This window comes from Montipora foliosa, chromosome 5, assembly GCF_036669935.1.
Source record: "Montipora foliosa isolate CH-2021 chromosome 5, ASM3666993v2, whole genome shotgun sequence".
Lineage (NCBI taxonomy): Eukaryota > Metazoa > Cnidaria > Anthozoa > Scleractinia > Acroporidae > Montipora > Montipora foliosa.
In genome coordinates, this window is record NC_090873.1 from 33,894,419 (window position 1) to 33,904,418 (window position 10,000).

Below are 10,000 nucleotides of genomic sequence, written 5' to 3' on the forward strand. Positions count from 1 at the left end.
AGTTTCTATGGTTTATAGGCATGATAAACCACTTGGGATGTTGAAAGAACACTCGAAGAATTCGTAAATCACTCACAATAACTCATGATTTACGAATTCTTCTCGTGTTCTACCAACATCCTGCGTGGTTTATCAGCCTCTAAATCACAGAAACTTGTGGTCTATTGCTTAATTGGTACATGTATATTATTAGTACATGGACCCTTAAATGCCCGAGGAGGACCCCACTGACGAGTAAAATCTTCCGGTGTCCGGTGTTAGACAGAGTGAAATCTGTAAGTGGACATTGAGTTAAAGGGGCTAATTTTGTTACTATAATCATGCCCTGAATGAGCCCTGAATGTAATTTTTTTTGCACAATCTCTCCCAAACCAAGAACCAAGAGGTCATCTTGGAGCAAACACCCTACACTTTTTGGAAACGAATTTTAATATTAAATAAATAATTGAATAAATAATAATTGAAATCAATAAATGAAGGAAATGTAACTTAATTGATTATTCCCTAACAATGATTTTTCACCCATTTTTGACAGACTTCTATCTCATCTAAAAGCAGGTGTCTTCAGGTAAGTACCTAAAGTGTGTTTTAAGGACTGTGACGTGAACTTTTAGGATTTTTCATACTGTCATAGTAATTCAGTGTGAAATGAATGAGCATTTTCTGTGGAATATGTTCATAGGAATTTTCCATTTTTTTGAACGTCTCAAGCACTACTGGTATTTCTGTTAACAGCAATGATTTATCAACTTGGTCCCAGTTGTTCAAACAATGGATAACGCTATCCGCCAGATAAATCATTATTCACTGGATAACTCAAGTGGTTTTGCTGGTGTTTATCTGCTGGATAGTGCTATCCATCGTTTGAAGAACTGGGGCTTGAACTTTAATTTATTATAACCAAATGAAAGTGTATACGTTTGCTTTAATTTTAAGACAAAAGTGTTAATTGAACCGATTGGTCATCTAAGTTGATTGTCATTTGTCACAACTTTGAACTAGCTTTCCTCGATAAGTTTGCCCTTAAAGTATATACATGTATGTGATAAACATGTAATCACAATGTGTCCTAATGTGCAATTAAGGATTAATAATTATCACTAAGTGTATTTTCAAAGTTTTTCAAATTGTCCTCATTGCTTCATGACTCGGACAATTCTGTGAAAACTTTGAAAATTATGCAAGAAATTAATCCTTATAATTAGTAATATTAAGGATTTATTATTGCCCTCAGCTCGGGCCCATGTGATTACGTATACTTGTTGTAATCACACTAACGTCTAAGGTGGTACAGTGGTATTAGTACTTCCTAGAGGATCAAGCAATAGTCAAACCTGTATAAAACGGACACCATCAGAACTTGAGGAACTGGCCACTTAATATAGATGGCTTAATACAGGATCACTGAAAATACTCACTGGGCATGGTCTAATGTCAGTTTTAATGGTGTAGTTATACAAAAACACTTAGTGCAAGGAAACAATAAGACTATCAACACTCTTTCTTGAAAGCAATAAATACTCTAAACAAAGTTGCCAACTTGTACTTAATTGTAAAATATACATAACATTTTTGAAACAACCAACAATTTCTAGCTAAAGAGTGAAACATGTTAAAATGCAGATCGTGCAGATTGAGTACTTTTTCATTTGGTGACCAGAAAGAGGTGCTCTACATCGACATGTGATGTCCCTTTGTTTGTTAAAAATAAACCCAAACAATGCATTTTGAAACACACACTGGAGACCCTTGATGTTTCCTTTTGACATAAATTTACCTACAGTAAAGAATGCTAGATACCTTTGGATTGGAGTACAATTTTTCCGTTCTGAGATAAAAAGCATGTGGGTCTTGGAGATTGAACTTCTTGAGTAATCACATGGTGTCTTATACATACATACATAACTTTGTTTAGTAAAGCAGGTCAAGAGGAAAGAAGCAACTTTACAGCTGATGTGGACCTACTGTGATAAAATTAACAATACATACATATGGTAGTGTATTATACTTTAGGTAAATAATTGCTAAAAATAAATAAAACATAAATTTATATGTATCAATAATAATAGAAATCTGAATGCTTATTATATAAACTACAGAGCTGTCTTTTCCAAAAGTGATATTCATAACAGTGACAGTATGTTTTAACTGCTTCAGTCGATTTTTAAAGCCTGTTGGATTAGAAAAAGATCTTACACTATCAGACAGGGAATTCCAGGCGATTGCAGCCCTGCGTACAAAGGAATTACGACCGAGCTCAGTGTTTGGCCTATTAACTAAAATATTTAAAGATTTCCTAAGATTATAGCTCTTACAGCTCCTAACAACTAATGAATTGATTTCCTCTAAACCTAAGTTATAAAAAGCCTCATGAGTAATAATTAAAATACGAAATTTAGGAAAATATTCAAGAGGCACCCACCCCACTCTTGCTAAGATATCTTCATCAGTCATGCCCTTTGGCAACTTATGAATTACCCGTAGTCTAGCAGCTCTGATATGTATCAATTCTAATTCTTTAAATTCGGAGCCAGAGCCCCAAACCACAACCCCACAGAGGACACTTGGGATTACAGTCTTAAAATACAGAGTTTCTAACATAGATTTGGGTAAAAAACTTATACATCTCAGCATTTGGACTTTGGTATTGAATGACACACAAATTGATTTAATATGCTGAGACCAAGACAGTTTGTCATCGATGGTAACCCCGAGACACTCAGTAGAGGATATGTACCGAATAAAATCTTCACCCAACTTCAGAGGTTTCAAAGGACCAATGAAGGGACTACTGCTCAAAATCATTGCCTCAGATTTACCCTGGTGAATAATCAGTGTATTCTTAAGGCACCAGATATACACCTGGTTATTACTAAGAACCTCTTGTAAAACAAGAACAATCTCATCAACAGTGTCACCTAGCTATTACATAAATTGTTGTATCGTCCGCATACATATATAACTCCCCTCTGTCAACATGATCTGGTCTGGTAAGACCCTTGGGGTACTCCAACTTTAATTAACAGGTCTTAAATCCGATCTTATGCCATTAACTTGAGTCCTTTGCACACGGTTGGAGAGATAATCATTGATCCAGTCATGATGTCATGCACTCAACCAAATTTTGTTCAAATATGATGAAAAGAGATATCTCAACCAATTTGTATCAGAAATTTTTGATTCTTGCAGTATGATTCTACTAAATGTTCTCCACAATATGAGCTTAACAGTTTGTTACCGTGGTATCATACTGGGTTCCAGACCTCCCCCATATTATGAGCTTTTCTGGCCACCTTTGGCATTCCATTTTGATATTTGCTAACGGCACTTCATATGCATATAAATATGTTAGCACGACTTTGTGGCCTTGTTTAACATTCTTCAAGCTGAAAATCTCTAACATATTGAAATCAAGTGGGTGGGGACTGGAAAAGAGTGAGTTGCCATGGGAACATAATTTTTTATAGCCATAGGTGTTTCCTGTAGAACTACCGTACTACCCGTAACTCCAACTCCTTTTAATTAAGTTTTTCAACAAGGATATTGTGATTTACACAATCAAAAGCGACCTCCATCCAAAGCTTCTCTCCAAGCTTCAGTAAGATGTAGAAGAAGACTTTCAGTTGAATAACCTTTTCTAAAGCGCTATTGTTTATTAGTTAGAATACTATTAGATAAAATATGATCATCAAAGGACTTACATACAACCCTCTCAAGCAGTTTTCCTGGGACACTTAAAGCAAAGACATAGGTCTATAATTATTAGGATCCAATTTATTCCCTTTTTTAAAAAGAGCAGTAACTAAGGATTCCTTCCACGGCTGGGGGAATCTACAACAATCCCTGCTCTTTTTGAAAACCTCAATCCTGAGCTAATCTAAGATCTTTAGGTGAAATTTGATCAGGGCCCACCGACTTATTTGGCTGAAGGGATTTGAGAACATCATTTTTGATCTCATCCCATGAAATAGAAAAATTTTTCAATAGTGGGAGTAACCCTATTAATAAAGCAAGTAGTGTCGAAGGGGACAGGGTCTAAGCTCCTTGTAAGATTATAGCAGTATCTAAAAACGAATTGTTCAATAAATCTGCTTTTTGCTCTTCATCAGTCATTATATTGCCATCTGTGTCTTATAATGGACCAGTTCTTGTATTTGTGCTCTTACCAAGGATTTGGTTTGATATTTTCCAAAGGTCTGTATAGGAGTGGATGCGTAACTTATCTGCTAGCTTAATCCAATATTGGGCTTCAGCTTTCCTTAACATCCTTTTGACACTATTTCTTTTAATCTTGTACGGGGCCCATAGAGCATTATCATCAGGTTTTGCTTGTGCTGCTTCTAAATACTTGTATCGTTGATTCATAGCCTTTCTGATTTCAATGTCAATCCATGGAGGTGATTTATTTCTAATCTTAACTTTCCTTCTTTTTATGTGAGAATCCACAATTCCTTTGAACATAGTCTCCCATAAATGAACACTGTCCTCAACTTCTTCAACAGCATAATTAACAATTATGCCATGGGGCCTCGGCATTGGGCCAACACTAGTGTTTTAGATTTTATGGGTATGTCTATGATGCGGGAACATGCATGCGCATTACAAATTGAATCAATGAATGTCTGTGTCGAAGAAATGTAGACGACTCACAGAAAGGTTCGGTATGTTTATTACGAGGCTACCATCCTGCCCCCTGACCTGGGTCACTCCTTGGTGCCAAAAATGAATTCCCATGGGACACTCGGTATACTCTAGGATTTCACTGAAATTTACAACTTACATAGTGTCAATAAAAAATGACATTGCTTGTGAAACTACTCGGAACATCAACATTGTCGATTTTTGCGATTTTTTTTGGAGTATAAATTGATCTGTGTATTCGAAGGAGACTTCCCTCACAGGATACCTTCTGGTGGAAGCTAAAACACTGACAAAGCTTGCATGCAGTGAAAACAGTGTTTGACCACCTCAGAAGTGTTCTTGTTTGTAAAAGAGACAATAAAGTACTCAACAGAACGGGAATGACGTCGCACGCAGCAAAACTACCAATGAGAATTTAGAATAGAGAAGAAAAGAGTGGAGTCTATTCTATTCTGAATTCTCATTGGTGTTCTTTGTGCGCGCGCCGGTGCCAGTGACGTTCCCGTTCTGTTGCTAAATCAGCCTAATGAAGGGACGTCGCATGTCGATGTAGAGCACCTCTCTCTGGTTATTGAATGAAAAAGTACTCAACCTGCACACTCTGCATAATATGCAATCTGTGCAATCTCATTTTAACCTGACTGATTCAAAACAAACATTTTTTGCCTTCATGATTTTGTACTCATGTACTTCAGCTTATTGCGGACATCTGGGAAGTGTTAACAATACTAAGCAGCCGATTATCATCTTACAGTAGCTTTGTCCAAGTTATTCTTTATAGTGATGATGGATCGCATTTTGAACATAATAAAAATACTAAGTAAAATGACATGTGGCTTAGTTTCTGTTCAAGGGTGGCTGCTTAATACAGGTAAAAATAACAAAGGAAGACAAACGTACGACTGCTACAGGGTGGCCGCGGCTGCTCAAAAGAGGTGGCCGTGGCTGCTCAATAGAGGTGGCTGCCAGCTAGTACAGGTAATAAATAGTGTTTGTAGGGGTGAAAACTCTATTAAACTGGCAGTTTAATAGAGGGTGGCCGCTTAATACAGGACCGTTATAATTATACAGGTTCGCCTGTATATCCCATACCCTTATGTGTCCAGGTTCCTTGGCAGGATCTTTGCTGTGCTCTAGAAGCAGAGCCTTTCTCGAGAATGCCAAAACCGAGCAACCAAAAGAAAGGCTCTGCTATCAGGGTGCCCACCGGATAGTCCACTACCAGACATTATGGGCTCACAGGGACCAGTTTACCAGACAGGTGTTGATTGACAGGCTGTTGTTTCTAGATTGGCCACCGTACAGAGATTCTTTTCAGCTTTTAGAATCTCTGTACGGTGGCGAATTTACATTATCAACAGTCTCCGTTGATAAAACCAAATTTTTGTATACTACTTCCCCACCGACGCAGCACCACAGTTTCCTTAGAAACTACCCCTTCATTGTTGTTTGTAGAACTTGATGGACTTTCTTTTCTCTGACTTACAATTATTTAGACTGCCCTGTGGAAATCCATTTAAAGTTGAAAGAGTGGTGTTATGGAGAGGATTGGCAAAGTAAGAACTCATCAAGATGGAGAATGATTACCGTATAAACTAATAACTTTTGATTATTAACCCATTGACACCTGGGATTTTACTCCATCTAACGCCAGACAATTTTACTCGTCAACCGGGGGCGGTCGTAGGGCATTTGAGGTGTCAATGGGTAACACAGTCCAAAACCCTCCATTAAAGAATAATTATTAATTATTGATAATCATTATTGAGGGAAAAATCTTGATAATGTAGTTGTGCCGGTTGTGTTGGGAAGACATACATGTATGAAATATAAAAAGAATTGCATGAAAATAGCCAGCTTCAATTGAATTGACCTTTAACCCTTTGACGTCCAAACCGGCCAGACTTAGGGTGCATTCAATTGACCGTATTCCAGAATAGGAGTACATGGAATAGAGGTTAGAAATCCTTCGTTTTTACAAAGATTCACATTAAAATTGTCAAACACCTCCTAAAATGCTATTTTAAACTTATCTTTATTATCCTTGTTGCTTCAAAACACCAGACATGCCGTTTTAAATTACTCCACTGACGTATTCTTATTCCGGAGTAGAGTCAATCGAACACAACCTTAGTATTTTACTCTGTCTACCACCAGACGATTTTACTCGTCAATGGGGAACCCCTGGGAGTCAATGGGTTAATCACTCACTGAAAAACTATGTCCCCATTAAGGTGGCGGGTCTAAAACACTGGTCACTCGTTGCAGGTCATTCTTTTACCTTTTGGAAACAAACCCTAACCCTCAATTTGGCTAACCCTAGGCCTTAAAGGTTGGGCAAATGGAGGGTTTTGGGTTACTTTCAAAAGGGTAAGACAATGACCTGCAATGAGTGACCTGTGGAATGTGACCTGTATTTTAGACCCTCCACCTGTAAGGACTATATATCTCCTTAAAATTTATCAAGACTAGTGTTAATAATTTTGAGAAAAATCTAAAAATGAACCAAAAAAATGATGAACTTGGAATGTTAATTTTTTTGTCGAGTGTGCTATCCCCTAAGTTTTTGACAATTTGTCCTCTTCTTATTTTTAAATTAAGCTCTGGATTCGCACTCATTTGTGAAAAGGATGAAAATCGCCTTGTCGCAGAAAACATTTTAAATCTCATCATTAGGCATCTTCAGGAATATTGCCAAATCATTCTTCAGCCATCAGAGGTAAACAAGCTGAACTGATAATAATTATTATTAATTAAATAGTGTCTTAACATTATACATTGTATCTCAAGATAATATCCATGCCATGATTGACCCAATTTCAACACATATTTTACAGTACTGTACAACCCTTTGTACATACTAAAGCCTACATTTAACTCAACGTGGGTTGTAAATTTCAAAATGAAACAAAGGTATATTTGAAGGTAACTAATATCTTTTACCTTTAAAGAAAAAAATGGAGTTATATGCAGTATAAAGGAGGGTTCACAACAATATTACAACTGTGTATTATTTACAAAAACAGTTCAAAGTATAGGCAAAAGAGGCTGATGTGGACCTGCAAACCATTTTACTGGCAATGAATTAATATATTATATTAATATTAAAAACAAATTATTTGTTTTATCATTTTGTCGTACATAGTGCTGACAAAGATCATCACATTAATATACTGGGGTTTTTAAAATTACTTTGTAGGCAATCCTTAAAGCTGACAAAGTCACAGCCATTATACATCATTTTCTACCCGAGGGTCAGGTAAAACACAGTTATTTACATGACGTCACCATGTAATTAAGCTGTCATAAGAACAATAACCAAGATAGATCTCTATAATGGTGTGAGTCCCATAAATATCTTTTAGAACGTTAAGACTGAAGTGTGGCAGGAATCTCTTGCTAGTTGAGAATGAATGTATCAGTATTATTGTAGTTCTTGTGGTTCCCAAAAGAGGGAAAGTAACTTACAGTGTACCAATATTGATTGGGCTTCTATATAGTTCTCTTCACGACCTCCTTTCCTTTCCTCCTTTTTCTTCACTTTCCAACATTTTTGTTAATCTCAAGGTTTGGGACTCAAATAACAAGGTTTTTTTCTTTGACACCTGAAGATTTAGTGGGTTTTGGTGGTAATTCATGTCATGACCTTAAACAGGTCTTTGATTTCTTTTCAGTTGCTGTTTATGAACAACCGTTTTCTGCGGCAAGTGGAAAAAGATCTGGAACAAGTTATGAATACAAAATGAGATATATTTTGATATAATTCTGATCAGTTGTTATTCAAATATTGAAAGTTCACGTATGGACCAAGTCAGGGTTGCCACTCATCAGTAACAAACAAATTTCACTGACCTTAAATTAGTTGAATAATTGAAGGCCATCAATATTTTCCTCTTTGCGCTTTTGACGGGATATTGTGCCCAAAATCTTGTGAACTGTTTACCAAAAGTAAAATTCCCTGACTTTTCACTAAACTTGAGAAATCTTTCCCTTAGCATGGCAACCCTGCAAGTGCAGCTGTTGTTGTAATCAGAACGTAAGTTTCTTCACTTTACTATTTTAGATGTGGGTGAGAAAGTACCATGTGCTTTATGTAGTGCTACCACTGCAAAAGCACTCAAGGTAAGCGAGGAGCAACATAATCGGAAGTTCAGACAAACCCTTGTGAAATTCCTTTTCGCCTTTAGCCTTTTCATTCCAAAGATCGAAAAGTTCATTCTCCTAACTAGTACCTTCTGTTTGTTGGGTAGTTGGGAGAATTTGGTGTTATATCGAGATCACACCCTTAAGCTGATAATAATCTTCATTCTCAATACTTGTGACTGACATTTCATGGAAATTGTTTGGAGAATTTACATACTGATCACTCCTGAGAGTCAAAGGGTTAAAGGCTTTAACATGTTTTCGAAGGGCATGCACTGGGCAGTGACCAAAGTGCACTGCTCCATGTAAGAGCCTTACTAAACAAGTTAACTTGAGAAGAGCACCACTCGTCTGATGGTCAAGTGACCTTTACCCTAAATAATTACCCCTAATAATATTTGGTGCTTCAAGCCTTGAGAATGGTGCTCATAAATAATTTATAAAGAGAAACTACACACAAAACAAGTAGTGGTAAATATAACTTTATTCTCCTTACATTCACTGAAACTGTGTTTTTCTATACCTGAGTAGCCTTCTCTCTAAATTCAATAGTATTGTTAATTTAAATAGGAAGTTTTTAATATTATTTTAAAAATATTAACAGCTTCCTTCTTTATTTGACTTTTGCTTTCTTTTTGGCTTGGCATTTTAGCCAAAATTTGTATTGCACCAAGTTGCCTATAACTTGATGTGTGTCTGTGTTGAGTATCACAGTATTGCATATGTTCTAGCTGTCAGGGACATCATAATGAGCCAATTGGAAGCAATGTTATCATTCATGCAGGAAATTTACATGTATGTGTAAAAATTTCTCGATTATTAAGCGATTACTAATGAGCTAAGGACTTCATAGTACATAGAGGCTGTTGCCTAAGAAAATTTTCCAGGAGCCCTTCAGGCTTCCAACATTTAAAAGTTAGTATCCTGAGTCATTAATTCCAGCTGGGATCAAATTTACAAGAAAGTGAGAATGAATCAACTAAGGCGCCTGTTCGGGCTACTTGTTCAGAAATTTGGTCGCCCACATTCGCAAATAAGGCGCCCCAGGCGACAGGGCGACCGTTAGGTAGCAGCCTTGTGCATGTAAATTTCCTGTGCAATTTATGACGTAGCCACCAATTCGCTTATAAATGGTGACATTTGCTATGGCTAGAACATACATGTACATGTATGCACTACTGTGATACTCTCCCTTTAAATAGAGTTAATCTAGGAA

General features: G+C 36.8%; 2 protein-coding genes across 5 annotated transcripts in view; one reads left to right on the top strand and one right to left on the bottom strand.

Moving 5' to 3' along the window:
• The window catches only part of LOC138004008 (AP-5 complex subunit sigma-1-like), a 16,663-nt gene extending 7,561 nt beyond the window's left edge, over window positions 1–9,102 (top strand). For 2 of the 3 annotated variants that reach the window (XM_068850384.1, XM_068850385.1), the window contains exons 3-7: window positions 536–568; window positions 6,138–6,197; window positions 7,243–7,360; window positions 7,841–7,900; window positions 8,316–9,102. In XM_068850384.1, the coding sequence (XP_068706485.1) occupies window positions 536–568; window positions 6,138–6,197; window positions 7,243–7,360; window positions 7,841–7,900; window positions 8,316–8,387 (343 nt within the window). In that variant the 3' untranslated portion in view covers window positions 8,388–9,102. The remainder of the gene's footprint in view (window positions 1–535; window positions 569–6,137; window positions 6,198–7,242; window positions 7,361–7,840; window positions 7,901–8,315) is intronic. The other variant, XM_068850386.1, reaches the window with a different exon arrangement.
• Window positions 9,103–9,250: 148 nt separating this feature from the next.
• The window catches only part of LOC138004007 (solute carrier family 2, facilitated glucose transporter member 8-like), a 17,202-nt gene continuing 16,452 nt past the window's right edge, over window positions 9,251–10,000 (bottom strand). For both annotated transcript variants that reach the window (XM_068850383.1, XM_068850382.1), the window contains exon 4: window positions 9,251–10,000. This exon is cut by the window's right edge and continues 3,819 nt beyond it. The gene's annotated coding sequence lies outside the window, so the exon portion shown is untranslated.